At 40.5% G+C, this 27,089-nt stretch overlaps 3 protein-coding genes across 4 annotated transcripts; all 3 read left to right on the top strand.

The window, feature by feature from the left end:
* Positions 1 to 1,588: 1,588 nt before the first annotated feature.
* Positions 1,589 to 3,129, top strand: LOC138602383 (homeobox protein goosecoid-2). Its single transcript, XM_069673859.1, is given in 6 exon segments — positions 1,589 to 1,606; positions 1,608 to 1,668; positions 1,671 to 1,722; positions 1,766 to 2,019; positions 2,100 to 2,329; positions 3,052 to 3,129. Coding segments are annotated over 6 exon segments (693 nt in total).
* Positions 3,130 to 4,016: 887 nt separating this feature from the next.
* Positions 4,017 to 8,720, top strand: ess2 (ess-2 splicing factor homolog). Its single transcript, XM_069673543.1, has 10 exons — positions 4,017 to 4,311; positions 4,961 to 5,129; positions 5,284 to 5,367; positions 5,552 to 5,721; positions 5,831 to 5,948; positions 6,090 to 6,223; positions 6,349 to 6,451; positions 6,536 to 6,645; positions 6,734 to 6,849; positions 7,048 to 8,720. Exons 1-10 carry the CDS (start codon positions 4,165 to 4,167, stop codon positions 7,325 to 7,327), a joined length of 1,431 nt encoding a protein of 476 aa, XP_069529644.1. The 5' UTR covers positions 4,017 to 4,164; the 3' UTR covers positions 7,328 to 8,720.
* Positions 8,721 to 9,153: 433 nt separating this feature from the next.
* dgcr2 (DiGeorge syndrome critical region gene 2) lies at positions 9,154 to 26,540 on the top strand. Of its 2 annotated transcripts, XM_069673819.1 has the most exons (11): positions 9,154 to 9,497; positions 16,407 to 16,439; positions 19,228 to 19,350; positions 21,390 to 21,476; positions 21,579 to 21,789; positions 22,337 to 22,413; positions 22,506 to 22,688; positions 22,770 to 22,973; positions 23,237 to 23,389; positions 23,836 to 24,072; positions 24,154 to 26,540. In XM_069673819.1, exons 1-11 carry the CDS (start codon positions 9,416 to 9,418, stop codon positions 24,384 to 24,386), a joined length of 1,623 nt encoding a protein of 540 aa, XP_069529920.1. In that variant the 5' UTR covers positions 9,154 to 9,415; the 3' UTR covers positions 24,387 to 26,540. The 2 variants fall into 2 exon arrangements, with proteins under 2 accessions (XP_069529920.1, XP_069529921.1); XM_069673820.1 differs by lacking the exon at positions 16,407 to 16,439.
* The last annotated feature ends 549 nt before the right edge of the window (positions 26,541 to 27,089 follow it).

Here is a 27,089-nt window from a genome sequence, read left to right as displayed (position 1 = left end):
GTGTATCACTCCGCCTCATTACAGCAGACCGTGTATGTCTACATTAATCAAGCTGGTGCCTTTGAATCACACGGCAGACTCTTACTTCACTGGTTAATGATACATTTAAACATACAGATTAATGTGCATGATAAAAACAGCTGGTCTGTGGTAACCACAGAGTGCAGAATGTTTTGGTTGCTTGGCAACAAAAGTCCAGCTTTATTTAAGTTGTGGAACTAGTTGAGTTGGTGGAGCAAAAAGTAATCTGTTGTTGATAATGACTTTATTTGCCGCTTGTATAACTGTTGTATAAAAGCAATATCACAGTCAAGGTTGTGATGTTGTACTGAATATCAGGTAGGCTGTGATTATCTACGACCGCATCACAGCCATGATGATATTCAGTACAACATCACTCCGTCTCATGTGATATTGCTTAAATCTTTGTGTTCTACTGGTTTGCTTTTGTTCCTGTGGAATGAGAGACATTTTCTGCATGATATTTTCCAATTCATGTGGCACTTCAGGTTCTATATTTAAAGGAAAGCGAGCCTTGAAATTCACATGAGAAGAAACCAACTGAAACTTTGAATTAAAGTAAGCTTAAAAATCTACAAAAACTCGATCAGCTTTGGTGGCTTTTTTTTTTCTCGTACGTTTCCTCTAATGCCAAATATTTCTTTTACAACAACAAAATGAACCTTTATCATTCTAATCCCCAGTAATGAATTTTGAACTGTTTGAACCGATGTGGATGTGCTACAATTCCTTTTCTATTGAGCACTACAATAACTGCAGATAGCAATCTCACATGCTCCGCAAACTATACATCAACAATCTGGCCGCTATTAAACCCAGGTGAAAAGGATGGGATGGTGTTTATTGTTATCTGTTTTCAAAAGCCCTTATAAGAGGAGCTTAAGACAGATTGTGGAAATCCATTAATTCTCTGCGGGGAAAAAAAAGGTGTATTGCCTTGTATGAAATCACAGGATTTGTTGGAGGGGGTTTGAATTTAACCTGTAATAGCTTTAGCTCTGCTGTGAAAGACTGCAGCACACAGATAAGACACATGATGCATGTTTGGGAATACAAACCTTGTAAAGGGACGCCTTTTCTTGCAGTTAGTGTTGAGTAATGCACAAATCTATTCTAGTCAGCATCACACGTCACTTTCAAGATGAGTCATTCATTCATCTGCTGCTGCCTTATTACTGTGTGTAATCAGTTTGCGTTGTTTTTGTCATTAACTGAGCAAATCTACTCATTTGCACAAGATCATTTAGATAGAGCCAAAGAGGAGAGTGACATTATGAAACAAATTTAACACTTAATCCTTAAATTCAGCATGCACAAGTCTCCGGCCATACCAGAAAAAAAAAAGAAACGTTCATCTTTAAATCCAGGTTTCTAATACCAAGCAATCCCCTTTTCTCTAAAACCTCAACAATAAGGATCTTAGGAGCTCTCCACTTCTCATTTTATGCAGTGAAATCTGATTTCTTTTGGAGAAAAGGAATGAGGCAAGATTAACTGAATCTGCCGTCCTCCCTAACCTCTTCACAAAACTGCCCAGATTAGCTAGGAATTAAGTTTCAACCGTTTTATGTGTCTGGTCCATCGGGGGGGATTATGGTTTTACTATTTTTTTTTTTTTAGCCTCCCAATTTCACTATAAGGGCCTGACCGGTGTTGTGCAGAGAGGAGAAGCAGAAGAGCAGCCGAGCCTGAGCCTTCCAAAGTGTTGTGTGTCAATAACCCGTGATTTTTGCTGCTTGGGGGTTTCTTTTGGGATTCCTTTGGGGATGGACGGCCTGATCCGGATGGAGAGACAAAAGTTTCCTTTCACCATTGAGAACATCCTGAGCAAATATCCAAACAGTAACGGAGACAGGCGGTCATGTGGGACAAGTGGATTAAAAGAAAAGGCAGCGAGTGCTGCTGGAGGCCAGACAGAGACTGTTCATCACGCCTGTATGTGCTGCTGCTACTGCTCCCACTGTGGAGACATTTATCAGACTGATTTCATGCATGAAGGTAAGACTATCACCTATTTGGACTCTTGTTTTAAACTGGTTTTCATGTCAGTAATCTCACTTCAGATATTCTCCCTGCAGCCTGTCAGTACGGATGGTCCCCAGCGATGCTCACAGACCCGTGCAGGCTCGGAGATGCCCACAGAGAGGAGCCCGGTCAGGTGCAGAGGAGAACCAGGAGGCACCGCACCATTTTCACCGAGGAGCAGCTGGACGCACTGGAGGAGCTGTTCCTGCAGAATCAGTATCCAGATGTGAACACGAGGGAGAGACTGGCACAGCAAACTCACCTAAGAGAGGAGAGAGTTGAGGTAAGACATGTATGTGCATGTGGAAAAACACTTGATCTAATAATAACTTGAGTTATGTAAAAATTGAAAAGCATCATTTGACATGTTCCAACAAGGGTAGTAAGAAATGAAGCAGTCCTCGGAAAAATTCTGGATCATCAAGTGCTGCTAACTTTGTATTGTTTATTTGTACTGCCACATGTTAAATACTGTGTTCAGGTCTGGGGTAACACCAACAAAAGCACCGTACGGCCTTTATGTATGATACAAAACAGATCAATAGGGATAGTTAACTATGGGGGGTATCGCAAACACACCAACACACTGTTTGTGAATGGCATAGATCTGATAGAATTGAACACAGCAAAGGTTGTAATAGCTGGTTAACCGTTTTTCTTTGCTATTGACACAGATATTTAGCTTTAAAAACTGTAATTGTCCATAAATGTGTGTACAGAATAGTTCAGAAGTAGACAAGAGGTGTGAATAAATAAGTGTATAATTCATGCTAATCCTTGTCGACCATGTATTGTTTACTTTTTGCTCAATTTTGCAATTAAAATTGTTGTATATGTTTACTGTGCATACTTGTATTGTTGTCCTTTTTCCGTTTTTAATCTCCTTGTAAGTTATTTACACGTTTGAAATAAAGATATAAATGATAAGCAAAGTGCCAAATCATTTAAGTACACTATGTCATAAGAAAGACGCCTAAATAACCTGACTTTTTTTTCTGCTGATAGGTTTGGTTCAAAAACCGAAGAGCAAAGTGGAGGCGTCAGAAAAGACTGTCGTTTGGTGTGGGAAACACTGAAAACTAAACTCTGTGCTACAATTGGAACATAGCATTGATAAAAGAAGAAAGCTGTGTGTGTGTGTGTGTGTGTGTGTGTGTGTGTGTGTGTGTGTGTGTGTGTGTGAGAAAGTGCGTGTTTGAGTTACATGAATACAAGGACTTTTTTCCCCCCCAATGTTATAAAATATCATGTTTCCTTTTTAGTACAAACTTTGTGTCAGTTAAATCATGTGACTGTAGCCACTTTTGTAACCTATTTGTAGATAATTGGCTGAGTGCATGACAGAAGCACAGGCACTATATGCTAATGTTCTGAATGCTAGTTCTGAAAGTGAAAGCCTGAATCTGTAAATGGATTGTTATAGTTTGCACTGATGTGAAAAAGTGTCCTTGATAACAAATAAAGTTGTTTTATAGAGCGGTAGAGGACCTGCATTTATCACACAAGCCATAACATATCCAAATGGATGCATCATACCAATTTTAAAGCTGGCATACATTCAATAATTTGATTTACTGTTTTTTATTCAGACATCTCTCCGTTCAAAAGGGTAATTTCTGGGTAAGGATATCATAGAACCTATATTTAATAATAATTAATGATCATATTTTTATTGTTATTATAAATGCACCATGGCTATAAATGAAGAACACACTTAACTAAAGGCACTAAAAACAAAAGAACATTACTTCGTATCTTCAGGTTATATAAAACATAATTTAGATGTCTTCACTTGGTCTCACATACACACAGGCGGATCATTACCAATATTTATGTAAATGAAAATACTGGAAATTTCATGAGCGGCAGTAAACTTCCGGTGACGTAACAAAACGACTCTACGTACTACGTTGTTTGTACGCTGTGTTAAGTTAGCTTACGGTAAGTTGTTAGCTTACTTTTTGGTTACAGTTGGTGGACGTCAGTGTTTAGTTGTATACTCTTTGCGTGAAATACTAAAACAGTGTTTTTCGAGTACAAAGCTACCGTCTGTTCCGAATTCAGTCGGTGTTTGTTATCGCCGTAAGCCGTTAGCCCAGAAGGCTAACAGCATCCACAATGGAGGGCAGCGCCAGCGTGAGGAAATCGCTGTCCGGGACTCTCGTCCCTTCAGCGGTTACAACAGTGGCTCTACTACAACAACCCGAGGAGACAGACAAGGGGAAGCTGACGAGAAAGGTCCTTGATGAAGAGGAGTACATTGAGGTAGTTATTTGATTGTTTAGTATACGTCATAGCTAAGAGATGGGCTGTCAGACAACACAACAGCAGTGTTTTGTGTGTTAGCATGGTAAATGCTAGCATACAAACTGTTTTAACGCTGTATTATTCAGCGTAACAAAAAATACTTTTAATATTGATTTGTGTGTGTAAATAATTTAGTTGCCGTGAGGCGAGAACTATTAAATGACCATAAGTTTTGACACTGACAAAGTGGCATTTGTTATCAGAGGTACAGCCCCTCCTGGTCAGGAATACATAACGCTGTACCGTTCGAGTATTATCATGGCATGGTAACAGATTTCATGTGATCTTTGGCAAATACATGTTGATTTTATTTACTCGAATAAATATCATATAAACGGTATTAAGATAATGAATTCAAAAGTATATTGTATGCAGCTCTATGTCATACCATTTTGAAGAGATTGTTGGATTAAAAAATACATTTATTGGCAGAAAAGTACTATGTTGATAATTAAACAAGTCAATTAAAGGGAAGTTTTAGCTTGAGCAAAGGTTCAACCACTTAATTGCATCATTAATCTGAAGCTGATTGAAAGCCATGTGTATTTATGATGTTTGTTTTTATTCTTGTTCAAAGTCAAATTTAACCTCTTGTCTCCTCTTACAGAATTTAGAGAAGATCATCCAGAGAGACTTCTTCCCAGATGTGACTAAACTGCAAGCACAGAAGGACTATCTTGATGCAGAGGAAACTGGTGACCTAGAGAGAATGAGAGAGATATCCATCAGATATGGTTCGTCTTTGACAAAATCTACACCACGCTCTTCTGCACCCTGTGAGTAATAACATTTTTTTTGCTTTGCTTCTTCCTGTCAAAGCTGGATTTTACAAGCTATTGACACAGGAAGAGAGATAAAAATGAATTAACAAAAATTGGAGTCTGAATATACCTTACAATTAAATTTCCCTTTGTTTTCTTTGCATGTAAGATGTGACACCAGCAAGCTTCGAGACGCCGGTTGGCCGAACGGGGTCTCCCTCCTCCACTCATGGCGGTAAAGGTTTAGATGGCGGTAAGTCTCTCATTTTTTAAGATGAAGAACAGATAAAATTACATTCTTTTTATGAACTCACAGATCTGTTTCCAACCATAAAACACTCAAATAAATAAGTCATGTTTGTCAGTAATATTTTAATAAATGGACATCAAATAGTAAACAGAAACTTAATGGTATTTCTATCCATTTTGTATTATAGAGGGCAAGGATGATGACAAGGAGGAGAAAGAGCTGCCTGCTCTGGATCGTTTCCTTGCTAAAAACACCAGTGAGGATAATGCATCATTTGAGCAGATAATGGAACTGGCCAGAGACAAGGAGAAGCTGAGGCACTCCTGGTTGTATGAGGCTGAGGCTGAATTCAAACAGGTATGTATGAACAGAGTAGAATTAGAAGCCAAATCTTTGATGGTTATGAGGGTTGCCTGATTTTGTTAGACGGTCAGATAATATATTAAAACTCTCTGATGTTTTTCAGCGGCATGATGAGAACCTTGCCTTACCATCGATAGAGCAGGCAGCGCTCGAGTGTGTCAAAGCTGGACTTGAGACATGGGAGTACAAAGCAAAGAATGCCTTGATGTATTATCCAGAAGGTGAGAACACAAAACGAGGATTAATTTTCTTTTTCATTTCTACATAACTCTTTTATTAAAGGCGTGTACCTGATCGTATGTGGCTCTGAGAAGAAAAAAGTGTCTTCTATACTTTCTCATATTTGTAATTTTTTTCATCAGGTGTTAAAGACGACGATGCTTTATTTAAGAAGCCACGGGAGGTAGTTCACAAGAACACACGCTTTGCCGGAGACCCATTCAGCAAGGCGCTCAACAAAAGTCAGATTCAGCAGGCTGCGGCCCTCAATGCACAGGTCCGTTTCAGGAATAAACTGTTTTAAATCCGGGAAGTTTTTCTATGCATGTCAATCTATTGTTCAGTCAAACGTAAATGATCATTCATATATGATGTAACTGATGTACCTTTATTTCTGTCCAGTTCAAACAGGGTAAAGTCGGTCCTGATGGGAAAGAACTCATCCCTCACGAATCCCCAACAGTGAACGGATATGGTTTTGAAACGATGCCTTCGCCTGCACCTGGTAAGCGGGTCTTTTAAATTTGCTTAAACACAGTAACTGATTCAACAACCGTTAAAGATTACTGAAAACTTTTTGTCTCCTCAGGTGTAGCTGAGTCGCCTCTGATGACGTGGGGTGAGATTGAGAGCACCCCGTTTCGTCTGGATGGGTCAGACTCGCCGTATGTTGAGAGGAATCATGGCCCGTCATTTAAGGTACTGAACTGTCAATGAATTCTGGGAAGATGTTTGTTCATCATTGTATTTATTTATTAATTAATTAAACAAATTATGTTCATAAAAGATTCCAGAACCGGGAAGACGAGAGAGGCTGGGTTTAAAGATGGCCAATGAAGCTGCTGCTAAAAACCGTGCAAAGAAACAGGAAGCATTGCGAAAGGTTACAGAGAACCTTGCAAGGTAAAGGCATCTGACTTACTTCACACTGATTATATCTGCTTCTACAAGTTAAAACAACTTGCTGCTGCTTATTTGACCTCCTTTAAGTGGAAAGTAAAGCTTAGATTTCTAATTATTTTGTGCTACTAATTGTTTTTATTAGTGCAGTTGTAGAATAGCCACAGTAATGTACTAACCTCACCTTTGTTTGTGTTGCAGTCTAACACCCAAAGGTCTGAGCCCGGCCCTCACCCCCGCCCTGCAAAGACTCGTAAATCGGACATCCAGCAAATACACGGACAAAGCACTGCGAGCGAGTTACACCCCATCGCCCTCGCACAGAGTCACCGGCTGCAAGACTCCCTTCAGTGGCCCGTCCACTCCCTCAGGAACGCCAACGCCAAACAAAGCCAAGACGCCAGGCTCTCAGGACCTCACATCGCTCACAGACAATCTGCTGCAACTCCCCAAGAGACGAAAAGCATCGGACTTTTTCTGAACAAGAGAAGCAGATCTCAGCTGAGATTGTCCAGAACAGACACTTTACAACGGGGAGAACTTAATTATAAACTCTCCAGACCTAGTTTCTCTCAAATTTGTGAGCGTATCTTTCATCTGGATGGCTGGAAAAAGGAATGTACAGAGGAGACATTTTGTGGATTTATTGGTTACATTTTTGCGCAGAAAGGTTTATGGAGATCAATGTGAAATACAGCTCAGTGTCCAAACTCTATTTAACTTGTTTCTTATGTTGTTTTTAAATCCCAAAATGAGGTTTCATAGATTTTTGTACAGCCACCAACCCAGCGGCTCATGCTTATATATCAATGTTATTAAAATTGAGTAGCTTTTTACATGAATCACACGTACAAATTATCTCAATGCACAAAATCCAAAAGCTGTGGCCCAGCTCTGCGTACGTGCTGCCACAACACTTCAGTGTTTGTTTCTGCATCGTAGGAATTACACAATATGGCATGTTTTGTAACCTCTCGTTTCCCCAAAGTCACACTGTGTCAGTAAAAATGGTTAAAAAAACAACATAGGGTTTCAGACAGACAGACATTTTCAATATATCTTCTTAATTTAAAGTTTTTACAGGCAGATCTGGGAAGCTTTGCATCATAAATTTGTAGTTTTTTTCCCTAAAATATAAGATAAAGTTGGACATTTTTGACTATAAATGGTCTAAAAAAGATTTTAATACCATTACCACAATAGCCATCTTCTTTTTTCCAATAGGAATGAAATGTAGAGGCCTTGTGAGGCTGTTTTTGTGTTTAAACTAAAGCCAGAAAGGTTCAACAGTCTGTTTATCGAAGCCTAAGAGGCAACAGGACTCCCAAAGGCCTGATTTATTATCAAACTAAGTCAAAACACACGCTGCAGCCTGATTTACAACTTGACCCTTTCAGAAGGGAGGGTCAAGGTTCAAAGGTCAGTGATTTTAGTGTGTTTGTCAAACATATCTTTGACTCGGCTAAGGACATGACTCATTGACACTGAGTTTTTAGTACAGTGAATGTTTAATATACATGATTGTTTTTGTAAGAAAGTGTTTCAAACTAAGATTTGGCCGTTAAAACATATATTTGCATTTCAACTCTCTTATACTCACATGCTAGTACGTATATACATGACTTAATTGTATCGTGATGGTTCTCAGAAAAGGTTTAACACACGGGCTCTCTCACAAGGTCAATAAGGTCAGACTGTCCAGGAAGTTAAGGAAGACGATAAAATATAGCAAATTAAATGATAACATTCAGGTTTTAAATTCATGTGTATTAAAGCATTTTAGTCAAAAGGCTTCTCATGATGCCAAATGATAAAGCCATGTCTTAATTTATTACTTTTGTAAAATAACTTGTTTTTAGAATAAATCTCTTGAAGTTGTAATGGGTTTTATGGGTTCATGTAAATTTGTGACCTTGAGATAATTAATGTTGTTGCATCAAATGAGCTTTTTAAATGAATGTAATCACTCATCATCAAAGTCTTCTGACATGCGTAACTAACGGAAATTACATCGTTCACTACTGTGCCAGCAGCTCGCAAGATGCTGTGAGATTTAAAGAGTCATCAGTGTGTCGGTGACATCCGCTCAGTATTTCCAGTGATCATATTTTGGGTACGATTCATCACGTAATAATCTCAAAGGGCACACATACACTCTGGTTATCGTGTGTCACACTGGGTGTAATCTGCTAAACTCCGCCCCGACGGCTCCTCCAGCTGATAGCCTGTGTGTTCCATGTTTAGGATTGTTGTGATGGGAGGCCGCAGCCATCTTGGATCAGCGCCGCTCCACACCGAGCAGCAGGAGAGAGGACGGGGGACGTTAACGGTTGCGCCAGTTAGCTAACGTTAGCTGCTCAGATTAACTACAATCCGTGTCGCTGTGTGGAGCGAATATGGTTTCTACTCGGTTTTTTTCTTCCTTAACTGCTGCTTCGAATGAGTAGAAATGGATATAAAGTGTGTTAAGCGGTTAACGTTATAAATCCGGAGAGGGCGGCGACGGTGCAGATCCTCGGTATATGTTTTAACATTTCTGAATAGAGGAGTGACTATGAATGGAGGATAAATGTTGCCAAAGGCTGACAGCAGCAGTTTCGTCCTCTTCTCTCTTCTCTTTGTCCTCACGTTAACGGACCCACCACGGACAGGTAAATAAATCTACATTGTGTTCTTACATTCCCGAGGGCAAGTCTGTGAAGTAGGAGAAACAGATTACAGCTGGGAGTAGAGAGAGGCAGGTCAGGCGGAAAGGCCTGCTGGATGAACCGGGGACTCCGGTTGATTTTAAACCGCTGCTGTGCTCATGCTGGACAGTGTGGAGGAACACCTGAGTGTCGCCACTTAATTAGTCTTTAGTCTTTTTTTAAGTGGGAAAACTAAAACCCCTGCAGGCTACCATTAAACTATGAACATTTACACATTAATACAGTCAACATGTGATTTTCACAATACACGCCATTTGTTTTTGCTTTAAGCCTCTTTTTCATAATTAACAGGCTAGTTTGGTCAGTTCTGGAAACGGCTGTACTGTGAAAATACATTATGAATATGTGGCCAGACTCATAATAAAGGTGGATATCTTAACTCGCGTAGGTTTACAAAAAAAAAAAGAGACTGAACAGACAATTGGTTTGTTTTCGTCCGTAAGTGTTTCTGCTTAGCTGTGAAGCTTTAATTTGAAATTCATGTCAGATTTTTCTGCTCCTGCATCCCTAAAGCTGCCTCACACTGATTCATCCCTCAGCTAAACAGTTAAACATATCCGTTATAAACAGCATACTAATATTATTGTCATAACACTGCCTTACACTCCTACCCACTACTCAATGTTGCAGTGTATAGTTGTAATTTTAATAGCCCTTGTTGCAGTGTTTTGTTGTAATTTTATTAGCTTTTATTTTTCTTCTATTTTGTCTCTAATTTTATTGATGTCATATGCCTTTTAAGCTAGCTACTGGATGCCTAAATTTCCCTCAGGATCGATAACAATGACCTCTTAATCTATAAATCCAGATGTACTTGTTTATATAATTTTGTATTTCTAGCATGAAAATTGTTCTTCAAAAGTGCAACACGAACTGCAAACAATTAATGACTCATTAAGCCCATACAAAACCCCTATGAAGCTGATTCATAGTGTAAATGCTTTAAATAGTATTACACTGGCGTCTTCAGGTAATCATGTTTGTCAGAAAATGCCAGTGTTTTATGAACCGAACAGGGAAATTATTTTACCTCATTTGTCTCAATTGAAAGCCTGTACTCGTGCTTCGAATGCAAAGCCCTTTCCTGGATAAATTTTAAGCAGTGAGAAGACAAATGCATGTTGGGATCCTGACAATGGAGAAACTGTTATCAATTCAAGTCATGGATAAACGCGTTATTGTTCGGCTTAATCCAAAGGAGCAACAAGAATCTTGCCCAGAAAACACATTAGACACGACTCTGCATCCTTCTTATTGTTTGTTTGTGTAGAGGTTTTGATCCTTGGACAGATATTAAGTGTATATTAGGAGGCTCTTTGGGGTTCATTTGCACTCAATTATAGGATGTAATCAACTCTAATCAGTTATCTTTTCAAAGCTGGATAATTATTTACTCTTATGTTAAAGAGTGAGCTCAGTGCCTTTTGTTTTACAATCATTATTTGTTGTGTATACTGTGGCCCTGTCCCAGGTCTCCTACACATGGACTTCCTGTTTCTGCACAGACTGTGTCACAGAGGGGGTGTTTCTGTAGAGCATGTCGATGCACGTCAAGTTCAGGCTTCCCAAAGCTTGATGCCCACATGACTTGGGCACTCAGCTTAAGAATAATCCAGTTTGTAGAACATAATTCAATTAAAAATGTTTGAGCAGCTGTGAGCATGAAATACTTCCTGTCACACAGGTAGAGCAGAGTGGTCTTACAGAACCCGCTGCTGTAGCAGAGATACCTGCATCATTATATGATCAGTTAAGGTCTTCTCTAAAGCTTTAGGATTCGTTCATCTGGCGTTTATGTCACCAACCCATCTGCACCTCACTCAGTTTTCTGCAACTAGCTAGGTCTACATATTAGCCAGTTAGCAACAGAGTTAGTACACATTAAACTCGCTCCATGCAGTGAAGGAGGAGGTGCTTTTGGTCCAAAATATGACCAGAATCTTTTTGAAGAGATGCAAATAATATATAAAAGCAGTACTGCAATACTCAACACAGTGTTGCAAAAGTGTGTGAAAATGTAAAACCAGAGATGGATGTGATGATACACATGACAGGGATTGTTCAGTGGCTAGGTGGTTAGCACATGTGCATATCTTATGGTCACCCTACAGAGTCATGCATGTCAGGCGGATTGTACAACTGAATCATAAATATATTCTCCACCTGATCCATGAATGAGTGTTTTTTTAAATTAATCTTCTGCCCAAAGCCGTGGGAAAGGTTCCAAAAAGAGAGGCTTTATTGTGTGAGTTGTACGACAGTTGCAAGAAGCTCGTTGGTTTGGCTCAAAAGTAGCAGTGTAAGAAAATGTTGCTACACTTGAGTGTTGTGATATTATGCTTTGGGATACTGTATGTAAGGGGTAATGTATAGAGAGCAGGTTGTTATCGTGGAGTTCTTTCGGCTGATTGGTGTGATTACAGTTAGTCCTCTGGATTGTGTAACTGAGCCAAATCCCTAGCAACGGTCTGTTCTTCATAGCAACGGTCTGTTATCGAGAAATAGCAGACCTCGGAATGCCGTGATTAACCAATCAGAATCAAGTATTTAACACCGCCGTGTAATAATGATTCTTAAGAAACTCTTGAAATAATAGCCAACAAGCAAATATTTTATTTGATGTAATTTATAAAGGCATATGGTTAATGCTTACACTTCACAAAAAGTAGAGCTCTTAAGGTGGAAGTTACACATAAATGCACATCCTACTGTTCTGATTTCATAAAAAAGTCAACCTTTAATACTGGATTTTAAGCTTATGGTGGTTAGTTCTTTACACTATGACCGGTTTTCCCTTACTTACACTTTTGCAATTTAATGAATCGCACAGACCTGTTTCTTGCCAATACACAGCCATATTTGAATGTGAGACTGCGCAGCAGATATGGGTCATGCCCAGGCCACTAAACCTCGGGCTTCACTGAACTACTTTAACGTCGGCTCCGAATAGTCGTGAAGAAGCAGACAGAGTTAGCGGAGTCTGGTTGAGCTCCTGCAGTGCAAACATACCCACGACTCAAGGGACTGAAATACCTTTATTTACACAGACGTCAAGTTGAACAACCAGTCTGCTGAACTGTGTTTATGTTCTGTGGGGCTGTGATATACTGGCAGCTGTTTTCTCACTATTTGTTCTGCACAAAATGTTGGCTGCAGTTTATCTTTGGACAGACGTCATCCATCAGAACTGAGTCAGATGACTGGCGAGACAGTTGCAGTTGACGGTTAACTTGCAGTGACCCCCATGTAGAAGACTTGAAATACAGCCAGAAGTACTTACAGGGAAGTTTTAATCCTTGAGTAAGTTATTGGCTTGAAATGGAAGAAAAGTTATCCACCAACATTTATTAGAGCCATGTTTTATTAGCTTATTTAGTGTTTATTATTTTGTAATGTTTAATGAGCTGTAAGAAGTTACAGATGAATTCCTTCCTGCTGCAGTAGTCGGTGTAACAGCCCCGAGACAAGACTCTTTTCACCTTCACACCTGAAATGTTTCGCAACCTCTTGCTCATGCTGTCTCCTGTATTGTCGAGCAGTTGAAAATGTAAGTGAAGGAAATGTTGAGATGAAACGACTGTCAGCGCAGACAGATTTCAGTCAGGCTTGACAGCAGAGAATCACGTACCTGCGGATGGATAACACTTATATTTTCTGCTCTAGCTCGGTAAGGATTATCCTTTTCATTCCTGGAACACATTAGATGTTTCACTTAATTGCTACGTGTTCGCTCCTCTCTCTTTTTTACATGTTACACTGATCCACTTCCTGGAAACCAGTTAAAACAGCATGATTTACGCATATTAATTTCATACCCCCCCAACTCCCTTTTTTACATAACCAAACAGCCTTGCTTTTAACCTCAGGCGCTTTCAGCAAAGAGAAATTTATTGCTTTTAAATGTGAGCTGGCATAAAGAAATATAAATGAATACCCGTACCCACTCATGCTTTTAACTGAGAGCCTCAGTGTTGATGTGAATCATCGGTGGCTGGAGATGAAGCAGTGTTTTCACAAGGCCGGTTCACTGTGCTGTTAGACTTCGGAGGGACTGAGTCGGGGCAGTCTTTATTGTATTTTCCTCTCGGTTATGTAAGAGATGCAGAGGCTTCCTTTTCTCAGGGTAGCCGGCGTGTAGATTTGGCATCACAAAATGTAACGTGTGTGAGGGAAATAGCCTCGATATGGGATGACTTTTGGCCTTCATGGAGAGAAAACTCCTCATTATTTTCAAGATTCATTAATGCAGTAATTCCCTGGCGCGCATGTCAAGCATGACCTCGCATCGGGCATGTTGTGGTTAATTATGAGCCACCGGGGGTCTTCTTCTAGCTCGTCTCAAAACCAAAACAAAGCATTAGCCTCCTTTTTGAAATGTGTGCTGTACAAATGTCTCCACCATGCAGGAAGTAATAGATGAGCTTTCAGGCAGCTGCCAACCACAGTCCATTCAGATACTCTACTCCTATCACCAGGAAGTTCAGATAATGTCGAGGGAAGTGCTCTTCAACTTGAAGCCGTTATAGATAGAAGCTTTTCCTCGCCTTCGACATGTAATATCTGATAACCCTAAAGTAGGAGGCGAGTGGTGTCTGAATAAATTCTATTTTTGAGGGTTTCTCTGCAGCAGCTCTTAGAGAGAGTGAATACTGATGAAGACCGCGCAGGCAGCGAGGCTTTATTCAAACCACAGGCATCAGGAAGCACAAATCAAGCATGTATTTGAAAGTCCTGAGCACATGCAGATACGGATTGAAAAGCGTAGTCAGCTCTATTTTAAATATACAGCACAAGCTGGATTTGGGTTTTGGATTTGTTGCATCTCCTGGAGGAAATGTACCGGCACAGAAAAAGCTCACAATGAAGACGTTTCAAGCTCTATAGGAAACTTAAGTATGAGACTGTGAATTAAATATCTGTTTTCTGTCTAAACACATGCATTAATTATTAACCTCACACTTCCTCTCTAATGTGTTTGGGATACATTTTCTCTAATGTTAGCCATCAGTGTGACACATATTCAGGCTCATTGGGACCAATGATAATGGATCCAGCCCCAGGAGGCCGGCACAGGCCTGTTATGCATCTCAATCCACTTAGCATTAACCAAGACGAGGTGACGTCGGCTTTTGGCAACGTTAAGGCGACCTGCATTAAGGTCAGCCTGGAAGAATAGGGCAGCTTGTTTCAGGAGAGACCTTATTTACATGTTCTCATCATTTTCTGTCATTTATATACTTCAAGTTTACACTATAGTTCAGATACAACAACAGGAAGCTCACAGGATAACTAGACTGGTTTATATTGTACACAAAACAGGGTTATCAACAGTAGGGGTGGGAATCACAGGGCAACCCACGATACGCGCTACGTGGCCCATGATAACGATAATGTCACAATACAGCGATTCTGCGATAATTGATATATTGCAAGACAATCATAATGATCATCATGTCATAAGTGCCACTGAGAGGGGTCGTGAAGTGGTGGCACGGTGAGTTAAAATCGCAGGTAATTGTGTTAAGAGTACCACATAATTGTAAATAAACATATCGATAGCTTCAGGACGAGGATATATTGCTGTATCGATATTTTTCAAGCCCCTAATAAACAGTCATTTTTATCATATTTTTTAGCCCACATTTCACTTGGTTAAATCTGGGTCGTTTAGTAGCAGGATATCCAGACAGTGTCGCATGTGTGACGTCCACAGTTGGCTCCGGTAACTCTTGATTTTCCTCGATGATGGTCGCTTTCCTTTTTTAGACTGTTTGCCTTCATCTGAGCGTCCAATTTGTTTCCTTTTCTTTGGATTTTCACTTATTTTTGAAGTTGTATCTGTAGTCATCGATCTTTTCTTTGTTTGTTCAGCCATAGTAGATTACTGTTTACTCGCAATGCTTACAGAGACCGGAAAAGCAGCCACTTAGCTCCGCCTACCCTCTCTGGCAGACCAACCACTGCTGGGTGATGGAAAACACGTCACTAACTGGGCGCCGCTTGTGATTTTTTCCGCGAAAGTTTCCACAGACACCCAGTCCATAATAATACTATACAATACAAACGCTTTCATCAGTGGGCCATAGGCTTAATCAGCATTGTGTTACCTCATTCAGCGATAGTGACATTTATTCAAATGGAAATCTTCGGGATTATTACGTAATAATGTTAGATTCCTGTTTTTGAAAATATGGTTTTTCATTTTATTTAAAGGTCTGAACAATTTGCTTGTTTGGTTGTTTTAAAACTCTGGAAAAAGCTGCAGATGAATGGTTAGTTTCTGACAGCTACTTGTGCTGTGATTGTAAATACAAGGAAAACTTTTAATACCATCAGGTTGGAAAAAATTAAACCTTTCCCGAGTGCCTTTCCAAGCCACACGCCCACATGTGTTTCTTATTACAGGCTAAGCAATAATTTGCTAAGCAGTCAGATCTCTAGCACAAATAAAGGTTTTAATCACTGTCTAGTCGACACAGTGTACATGGTTGTCTTGCTGTGTGGGATCATCACAGCTGAAGCGGTGTGTTGGGGTTATTGTCACCTGGTGTGGTTGGCATACACACATGAAACAATAGTCCCTTGAAATAGCTCTGATCTTCTTTTTTCTAAGTAAAAATAGCGCTGCCATATTTGTCAGGTGAGTGGGTGGTCCAGCTACATGTAGGCAAACATAACCACCTGTATCCAAGAAACAGATGGTGGGATGGAAGGACCCTCTACTTGGCAAGCAACTGGGGAAATCACTGACAAACACACGTGTTAACAGTGTGAATAATAGATTTCCTTATAGGGGGACGTAATGAGGAGCACAAACAGGATAGTCACTCTGATTGTTTCTATTCTTTTCAGGTCCGCGGCTAGCTCTGGCAAGATTATTGTCAGGTAAGCAAGCAGTGTGTGTCTTAGTGTAGTGGCTGTTGTTGTTAGCGTATAGCAGCTGTTCCTTCAGTTTGAACCTTCACTGACCTTTTAGATGTTTTCAGACGGTAATCAGAAGTTTAAAGCCTGAAAAACTCTTATTTTCTTATCGTCTTTGCATTTATAAGTACAGAATAACAGAATAATCCCCTGATATTCTGAGATCCTTACATCTGCAAGGGACATGTTCGAGTCTGCCTATAGACTTTCATCACATGAGGAAACCAGGACACAGGCAGCTCTGATGCAGAAGCATCCTTTATGTTAATCACATGATGTATGGAGACCCAGTTAGCACAGACTGTGTTGCTGAAGGATACAAAAAGCCTTTAGACGTTGTTGTTTAGACGTCTAATGAGGCTCCTTCTTTCCTCTTGCCCACATGACTGAAGTGTTTCTTTAAGACATGCTTACAAACGTCCTGTTGTTTTATTTTCAGCTGTCTGAGCGTACATAGGTTTCTGTACACATTTTCAGTCACTAAGTGCTGTGTTACTTATATTTATTCCCTTCCTTTACTGTCTCAGTATATTGATTTGGTAAGTGAGCAAACGGGCTGAACAGAAGTGTGTATATATTTTAGCTGTAGTGCCCAGTATCTCTTGATTTAAGTTTGTCCCACTGGTGCAGTTGTAGTGCTGCTCTTGTGACTGATTTTGTCGGTTGGCTAGGTGCTATCAGGAAGAGCATTGAAGTCTGTGTATCCATAAGAGATGTTCTGATTTTTTTCGCCTCCCATTGCCGATTATGATAGCTGAACTTTCAAATTGAAAGGGTACTGATCCCATACCAGTGGTGTTAAAGAACATAACAGCTGTTCACTACTCAACCTTTATGGACGTGATATTGGCTGGGTTGGCCTAGCTAAGGTTACGCCTTTTGTAAAACATGACCACATGCATACAAAGAACCTTAAAACTGTATGTAGCTGTTAATAAGTCACAAAAATACTTTTAGGGATACATGACAAAACCGTATGGAGAAGATATTTTATATTTTTTAACACAACTCTCTCTCTCTTGTGTTTGCCAAAGACACAGATTCCTATTTTGCATTTGCTTTGGAGAGGATGAGACCTCTGCTGATAATTTGGCTCCTGTTAGTAACCCAAGCTGCGCTAATGTTAGCAACATGTTGTGCCTGCCAAAGCACTGAGGAAACACTGAATTTTAACGTCAAAGTGCTTTATTTATCTGGAATGAGTTGAAATTTGAATTTTATTTTTGCACAATTCACAATAAACAAAAAGAACAAAGATAACATGTAACAATATACAGCGCAGGGAGAGACAAAAGACCCAGTGGGCTTATTTATCCTTCTATCCCATTGTTCTGCTCGAGGTTTCTGCCTGTTCAAAGGACGTTTTTCCTTTGCCAGTGTGTGCTACTCATGATGATTCATGTTGGGTCTCTCTTTAAATAACATAACAAAGAGTACGGTCTAGACCTGCTCTTTTTGTAAAGGGTAACTTTGTAACTTGGTTATGATTTGGCGCTATACAAATACAATTTGATTGATTGATTTAAAGCTCCTGTGAGGAGTTTTTTGCTGGTTATGAAACGGACTGAAATTAATTATTATTACTCTAAATGACCTACAAAAGCAACAAAAATGAGTATTTCTATATAGTTATTTTTAATGCCTGAAACCGCTGGGGGGGGGGTAGTAGGTGTCAGACGACGCGATTAACTGCACGCTGCCTTTGACATATGACTGTTAAAGAAAGCAGGATGAGAGTTTTTGTTAAAAACAGCCACTTAAGCATGTACAGGAAAATCAGCAATGACATAAGAGGTACGGCTTTGTCCACAGGGGGCGCCAAAATCAACACAAACTAAAAGTTCCTCACAGGAGCTTTAAAGTCTCCATCTAAATAATGTTAAAAATTTCACAATTTAATAGAGAACACGAGAAAATAATACAACATAAACTAATAACTATATATATGTATATATATATACACATATATATATTTTGACAATAATAGCCTAATACAAATGGTATCAAATTAATTAAAGATAAATAAAGAATATGAGTAATGTGTATAGTATGTGTAATGTGGGTGTACATATGTTTTTGACAATAGTTGAGTTAAACAAATAAAACATGGATACATGGATAACGATACATAGAGTAGTTACAAAATGGCAGTTAAATGGTCTTTAAGGCATCTTTTGTAAAGAAAATTTTATATATGAACAGTTTTTTTGCCATGCCATTATTTGGTACCTCGAAATCGTACGGGAAGTTGACCTCTGCAAGTGAGAAATTTAGGAAGGGGGAAGATCTAATCTTTGTCGAGTTGGATAACAATTGACCTGTGGATTAGCTTAAAAGTAAGACTTCAAATGGTCAGGGATATTCCCTTTACTTGAATGTATTTTGTAAATAAAAACACATTACTTATGTCATGAATAGTAAGAATCTTGAGTTTCTGAAATAGTGGAGAAGATGAGATGTAAGACTTGGATCGAGTTGTAATCCTTACAAAACGTTTCTGGAGGACCAACATTTTGGGAGAGTAGTAGGAAAAATACTCGCCAAAACTGTAATAAAAGAGTTCTTTTTGCAGCTCAGAAACAGTAGCTGGCGTTGGCAGCCATTAAACAGCCAAAGAGGAAAAATTGGAACCATTTCCCAAATTTTAGGCTGTATCGACCAGGTCTCTTTCAGTCCTCTGCTGGTGTTATTGTTTGTAAAAAGGCCTCAGTCACGCATGTTTGACCACACAAACTCTGTTGTTGTGTTACAGAGCAGCGCTGCAGCCCCGGGCAGTTCGCCTGCCGCAGCGGGAAGATGCAATGTATCCCGATGTCCTGGCAGTGTGACGGCTGGACAGCGTGTGAGGACAAGAGTGACGAGATGGACTGTCCCCGTGAGTATCGCTCACTTAAGCCTTTTTACACTCTGTTACCTAACACCCATAAACCCATTGATTTCTGGGAAGAATAGCAACAACTGCGACCTTTTCACACTCAGACAATCCCATCACAGCTCTTAATACAGGTGTGGATGCACCCAGCATGCTTTGAGGAGGCACTGGGATGTATTCAGAGATGTAGAACACAATAAAACCCTCAAATACAACTAGATCCAGCTGATTTCCTTTAACCAAACAGCTCAGACATTATGTTAGCCTGCAGGTAAGAAGAGGTCCACCGCAGAGACTCTAGCAGCTCCTGACTGACAGCATCAGATCGCAGAGGGAGGTAGAGTTAAATTCTGAGTGGCCGCACATGTGTCTCTGTTTGTGTTTACTGCTTGTTGATCTCTTCAACACTGCATAAACGTTGCAGCAGCAGCAGCTAATCCTTTGACCGAAATCCTATTGTTTTCCACTCTTAAACCCATCGGGACCTTATCCCCAGATCTCTGACCGCATAATAGGAATTATTGAAAGGATTGAGTTCAGCATGTGACCTCTATACAGCAGTGGTTATGTATGCTATTGAGTAAACGCTGCAGGCCTTCAAACATATCCTAATTGAGGTTTTATACCGGACTCTATTCATGCGTCTGTAAAACCATATTTAGAGGACATACATGCATTAAAGGCAGGAAGTGTTTGCTTATAGATGAACAGCGGCACAGACTGCTTGATTATTCACCAATAAAAAGAACCTTACCACAAATTTATGCACAGTATGTTCAGAGGCCTCAGAAGCAGCTTTGGAGTCTTAGAGAGAAAATAAACAATGCTCCGACACGCATCAGTGAGGGTTTACTGTACGCTGAATCAACATTATGCAGGGAAATCAATGTTCTTGTTTGTTTGGGATTAGCTCTTTGTTGAATACAGTGGAAAGGTGCCGCAATCAGTCACACTAACTCCAGCAAAACAAATACCAGAGGAAACTTTTCAGCATTATACCTTTAATGCAGGTTAAGGAGGAGAAGGTATTATATGGAAATCCAGCTCGCAAACAAACGCATACCAGACTGTAGTAAGCCAGGCTGCAAACGGAAGTACTTCACATTAACAGTGTTGTCTGAAGATGAAGCGAGCAAAGTAAAATAAAAAACTACTATTTATTTAAAACATTACAAGCTTTGTGTCACTGATTCTCAAAACGTTGGCAGCTACATTTCAGTTCAGTTTGTAGCAGAGGAAACCCTTTTTAGTTTTATTTTCTGTGAATCAAGGGAACAAGGAGTTTATTAAATTTAATCAGCGTACAGTAAAAATTTCCTGAACTAAATATCTCATGTTCCTTTTTTTAAATTTACTGACAGTTTCAGTCTATGTTTCCCTTTTTTATGCACAGCTGTTTCTCAGTATTAGAGGCTGAAAACTGAAAAAAAGTTTGTCTGCTTGTTTTATCGCCTGAGTAACATAGATGTCATATATATATATAAAACCCTGAAGCCATTAGTATCTTGTTTTTTGTGATTTCAAGTGAAACTCCTTCTTCAGGACATTTTCTTTTATGAAGAAGCAGACTATTTAGATTATTTGGGTAGACTTTTTGCTTTAGATTCATCCTCACATCAGATCTCCTATGGAAAAAGTCAAGATTTTGCTGACTTATGTAGACAACGCTGGGATTTTAGATCTGATTCAGCCTTTAAGAAATTAACAAAACAATACAAACCTTCTGCATGGTAAGGCTTTGCTTCTGCTTTTATCTTCCTCAAATGTGCATCTAGTTCCTACATTTTTATGGAGATGCGTACATAAAGTTCATGTCATCAGTGAAGAGCCTCACAACAGGAAGACATGTTGATCCGAAGCCATTACATATATAATTAACAAGGGATCTAGAAGTGTACCTAGAGGAACGCCAGAATTAGTCAATATGAAAATATACCCAAGTTATTAGTTTTAACAATTAACCCCTTTACACACACATGATTTAAACCTAGAATTACCAGGCAGAGCTTAGATTTTAATTTTTTTTGTTTTTTGTTTTTCAGCTATAAAGGAGGAGAGGTATCGATTCGGTAACGGATATGACCAGGTAGAAGACGTCATTGGTGTGGCTCAGCCTGTGCGCTTCAACAGTAAGCATCCCACTTCATTTGAGCTTCTTAAACAGTTGTTGAATGTGCATTATTACCCAGCGTTCATTAGCCAGAATGCTGAAGTGTCTTTTCTATCAACAGAGAAATGCCCGAGCGGATGGCACCACTACGAGAAAACGGCCAGCTGCTACAAAGTGTACCTGAGGAACGAGAACTACTGGCAGGCTGTGGATACCTGTCAGAAAGTCAACGGCTCATTGGCTACTTTTGTTACCAACGAGGAGCTGCAGTTCATACTGAAGATCGAGGTGGATTTCGATGACAAAGTCTGTGAGCGCAGAGACCAGTGCAAGTAAGTATTTAGTTTGAAAAATGTAGCTTTAGTCAGAGCCGATGATTGTTTGCAAGAGCTTCACTTAAGGGATGTTTTTTTAATCAGAATTTTGTATTCATTTACCGCTTAACTGAGTCTAATTAACTTCAATGCCTTTATTTATTTTTTAAAATGTCAAGGACAAACTCTTTACAGCTTCTCCTCCCCTTGTCAAAGCTCTGCAGGCTCCTCTGTCTGGTTTATTTGGCCTCTACTTAGAGAGAGAATAGCTGTGTCATTTTTTTATTGAAAAGAGAACTCAACAAACTCAAGTCAGTGTCTTGAGATGAAAACCAGATCTGCTTCTATCACTCGTAAAAGTTATGCTTTGCCATCGATGTCTCTGGTCCAAATTAAATGACATATACAGTTGTGGGTTCAGATGTGGGGGAGTGATAGTGCTCTGTTATAGGTTGAAGGCCCTCTAGTGGCCAATAGTTGCAGTTTAAAGTGCTCAATAATGGCTTATGCACGCACCTTGACATTGTGGTGATGTGACGTTTGACATTTTTTTGTGTGTTTTAAGGTTTTGGGTGGGCTACCAGTATGTGATCACTAATCAAAACCACTCCCTGGAGGGCCGCTGGGAGGTGGCATACAAAGGTATTTATTTTTCTGCTCCTAAAGAAAGCTAACGTCCCTTCTAACGTGTAGTTCTAATGCTTTAACTGTTTCTTTTTTTTTTCCATTGTTAGGGTCAATGCAGGTGTTTCTGCCACCCGAGGGTCTGACCAGTTTCGGGGAGGCGTCTCCCACTCAGGACAATGTCTTCTGTGCCCAGCTGCAGCGCTTTCAGATTAAAAGCATGAATGAACGAGGCCTGCACAGCTGGCACGCTGAGAACTGCTACAAGAAGTTCCCCTTTCTCTGCAAGAGGAGTATGTGCTCATTTAGTCATGTCTATCAGAAATGTTTGAGTCATTCTGGAGTTTGTTTTGATGTTTTATTTTCCTCCACAGGACAAACGTGTGTGGATATTAAAGACAATGTTGTAAACGAGGGCTACTACTTCACCCCTAAGGGGGACGACCCGTGTCTGAGCTGCACGTGTCACGACGGCGAGCCTGAGATGTGTGTGGCAGCGCTGTGCGAGCGTCCGCAGGGCTGCCAGCACTTCCGCAAGGATCCCAAAGAGTGCTGCAAGTTCACCTGTCTGGACCCAGGTACTGCCACACCTCACTGATATGAGCCAGATTTCACTTTAGCAGAATACTTTCACCTGCCAAAAGTTTGGATATGTGAACATTCAGCCACCTGTTGGGGTAGCTGCTGCAGAGACACTGTTTACATGAAGTGATTTAATGTCAGTGATCACAGTCCCCACACATCAACAGTATTTGCTTACCTCAGTTTATGACTTAACCAATGAGCTCACAGCAGCTAATATCCTTATTTATTTATTTATTTATTTTATTTGCTTCCTCAGATGGAAACAGTCTGTTTGACTCGATGGCAAGCGGGATGAGGCTGATCGTCAGCTGCATCTCGTCCTTCCTCATCCTCTCCCTGCTGCTCTTCATGGTGCACAGACTCCGTCAGCGGAGACGTGAACGCATCGAAACCCTGATTGGAGGAAACTGTGAGTGTAAGCCTGTTGGACATACGCGCACACACACACACACACACACACACACACACACACACACACACACACACACACACACACACACACTCGCTAAACCCTGATCATTTGGTTATGTAATGAGGCTTTCTTATCATAATTAGTCTCAGTTAAATTGACTGCAGCTATTAATTTGAAGCCCTGTGAAACACAAAGCTCCCGTTATAAATTGCTGTTTCAGTTTAAATAAGGATTTCATGCTGTTGACCGCTGAGGGCACGTCGGTGAAGAGCAAACTCATTGCTTATTTGAACAATAATTCGAAAACATCCCTGTAGAAACAGAATCTTAATTTAAATCTCCTAATTAAATCAAATTAAAACTATGAATGAAAGTGTCTTAAGAGGCGGATGTATTGTAAGTTCTGTTTAGCACTAATTTTGTCCTCCCTTTGTCCGGCTCAGTGCACCACTTTAACCTTGGGAGACGAGTCCCAGGCTTCGACTACGGCCCGGATGCCTTTGGCACCGGTCTCACTCCCCTGCATCTGTCTGATGACGGAGAGGGGGGCGCTTTCCATTTCCAAGAGCCTCCTCCGCCGTACGCAGCCTACAAATACCCCGACATCCAGCACCCCGACGACCCCCCTCCTCCGTACGAAGCTTCCATCAACCCAGACAGCCTCCTCTACGTGGACCTCGGTAGGCGCTGATCCTGTTTGTATCATATCTTATTGTGCATTTGAGCTCGTCTTTATTCCCTCTCTTCGCTGTTACCTTCAGGACACGTTGGGGTTTCCATGGTGCCAAGCCAGATGAACGCCATGGGAGATGGGCTGCATGCTGATATTCCCAACGCCTCCGTTCCTGTGCCAAACTCGGCACCGTCCTCTCAGGAGAGGGAGGACTCAATAGATAGCAGCACCCTGCTGGTGGGGCCCGACACCCCGACAGATGGCCACGCCCCCGCCTCCATGCCTGCAGACTGCGCCTCCACCCTCAGCACTGTGGTATAGGACTGTGAACGGACCACACGGAGCATTCGGACATACCCCGCCGGTTGTGTGGCGCTCTGCACCGGGAGAGGACGCAGCAGACTGTTGTGTCGTTAAAGTTTGTACAGACATATCGGAGGCAGCTCGTTTCTCTGAGGCGTTACAAGGATCCTTCTGGAGACTCTTCTGCAGCCGGACCTCTGAGTGTTTGTTTTTTTTAAGACGTCTGAGGGAGCAGAGAGGACTGTTTCTGTACAGAGAGAGAAAAAAAAACTACATCCAGGCTAATCAGGCTGCACTTTTACTTTAGCGTTAGCAAAGCTTTCGAAACATCTCAGAGTTTGGCCTGGTTGGTGGAGGAGCCCTGATGTAAATACCCCTCAGGTCTGTGCTGGTCAGATTTCTTACACTTGTGTGTCAGAGTCCAGCACAAGCAAAAGAATGACGGACGGACAGAAAAACCAGCCATTGTTAACTGTGCGTTTCTGTTTGCATCATACTGTCGTTCCAACAGATCCGTATTAGCTTCAATAACGTTCAACAAATCTGTCTCTCTCGCAGCATGTCCCAGATCTGGATTTCTACTCGCTCATACAAATCTACTGTCCCCTCTCTTTCTTATGGGTCTGATACATGAAGCGGTCTTCCAGGTTTATAGCGCATATTTGCAGTTTTGTAATAAAGAGGTTTAACCTTGCAAGAAGGTACAGTTAGTTTCCTGCTCTGAGGTTTTTATTAGGTGATGCTGACACAAGGCATTGTGTATCAAGGATTGTGGTGGTACTGGTATAAATATCTGAGTTTGGTATCGTCTTCTGTTTGATTATGATTTACGACTGCAGGCTGTAATCTTGATAGTTTTATTGTGGGATAGATGCAGTCTGAACTGTCCACTGATCAGCGAGCAAAAGCGATGAAGTGCATGTGTGAAGATCAGGGATGATATCCCGCTAATGAATTTGACAAAATCAATTGATTTAACACAACTGTTCCAATCATGAGGTTGTTTAATCATGCAGACGGTCCCATTGTTGCTTTATCATTAACTCTTTTTACGCAGGATAGTTGTGTGTTTGCTAACTGAACCATGTTTAGTGACTCAAAGCTCAATGTTTTGCACGCTCATCTCTTGATTAATTCAGGGTTGATTTTTTTTTATTTTTAGAGATAAAATCTGTCAGTCCTTACATTTGGATGCTGCCTGTCATCCCCGATGTGTTTCTATGTGTGATTCTGTTTTCTCAGTTTGAGGTTGTTTTCAGCTACTGATGAAGATAATGTCGCTGACTGTAGCTGTGAGTCTTTTTTCTGTTCGGTGTTGTTGATCGGTCTGTTACCTGTTCTGTTTTTTCTCAGTGGGATCGCAGTGAAAAAAAAAAATTGTAATAAAAGAAAAGTTAAAACTTGTTTAGACCCCTGTTATGATGACAATCGTGTGATTCACTCAAGCCTGAAGAAGTCTTTAGATCAGCGTCGACCCGCAGCCACCAGCATCAGAACGGTTATCGGTCTGCTTAAAGACAACCAGCTGTATATGTGTGAACGACTGAGCACGTCTGTGTATCTCATGTTTGAATGTAATGTATGTAGAAACATTTTTTTATGCTGAAGCTTTTTTTTTCTCCATGTTTTATTTTTGTTTGTTTTGGCTCTGACAATCCACAGAGGATTATCCAACCAACAAAATCTCATGAATTATGGAAACAGTAACGTGTGCATGTGTGTATAGGACGGAGATGCTGTTTTGGTTTGATTCATTTTCGCCCCATGAAGTTTGTTTGCTTTGATTTTTCAACCTGCTCTTCGGACCTGAGGTGCATGTTTGTTTTTTTATCGTTTGGCATGCTGAGAGATTTTTCTTTTCATGGACACATCTTTAGCGCAACAGTCTGTCCTGTACAGTAGCTTCAAAGACTCCATGTGCATCAAGAAACCTGTCCAGGACCCAAACAGCTTCATTACACTGTAGCTTCTGTGCTAGACTATGGTGGTGTGACGACTAATTTTACTGGATTGAAATCTTTTATGTATAATACAACAAATGCTACATTTCATTGTCTTTTATTTCATAGCCTTTACATTTAAATAATGCTTCTTTTGCAGAGGGAGCTTGTGTTTTTCTGAGGTAGATGTACATCTAATCAAATGCCAAATAAACTGCACCATGAAGGACGACTCATGCGTCAGTGGGTATGAACACAGCATCCATCACGACATTTACCTGAGTCCTTTGACTTGTGGAGGAAATCCCTCCGTCTGCAGTGACCAAATGTCACAAGGGGATTAAGGTGGGATGCAGGGAAATCCCCCTCCCCCTCCACAGGTCAAAAGATTCAAATAATTTAAGAAAGCGGATATATGGCACCTCGCAGTGACTCATAAGGCAGCAGTCAGAGCAGATAGTGATACCCGGCTGGAAAGCATTGTCGCTGAAGAAAAGGGGCTTTGTCCACACGGGCCGAGGAGTGACAGAACCACATGATCTTTTTCTACACGAGGGGGACGTGACACTCGACGCTGAGCAGCTCAGTCAAGACAAATGTGTTAATGAGACAGTAGGGACCTGACTAGAAAAGTAAGGAAATATCAGAGTTTGTGTATAAAGTTGAGAATAGCACTCAACTGTGTGTTTTACAAGTAGTGCAAAACCATACGTGTCATATGTCAGGTGGAATATATGTTCAAGATTAACATAATAAATATTTTACTCAAGACTAATTAGCC

Source organism: Semicossyphus pulcher, unplaced genomic scaffold, assembly GCF_022749685.1.
Source record: "Semicossyphus pulcher isolate SPU_LCO1_2020_fin unplaced genomic scaffold, fSemPul1.0.p SCAF_22, whole genome shotgun sequence".
Lineage (NCBI taxonomy): Eukaryota > Metazoa > Chordata > Actinopteri > Labriformes > Labridae > Semicossyphus > Semicossyphus pulcher.
This window is presented reverse-complemented; position numbering and strand designations above follow the sequence as displayed.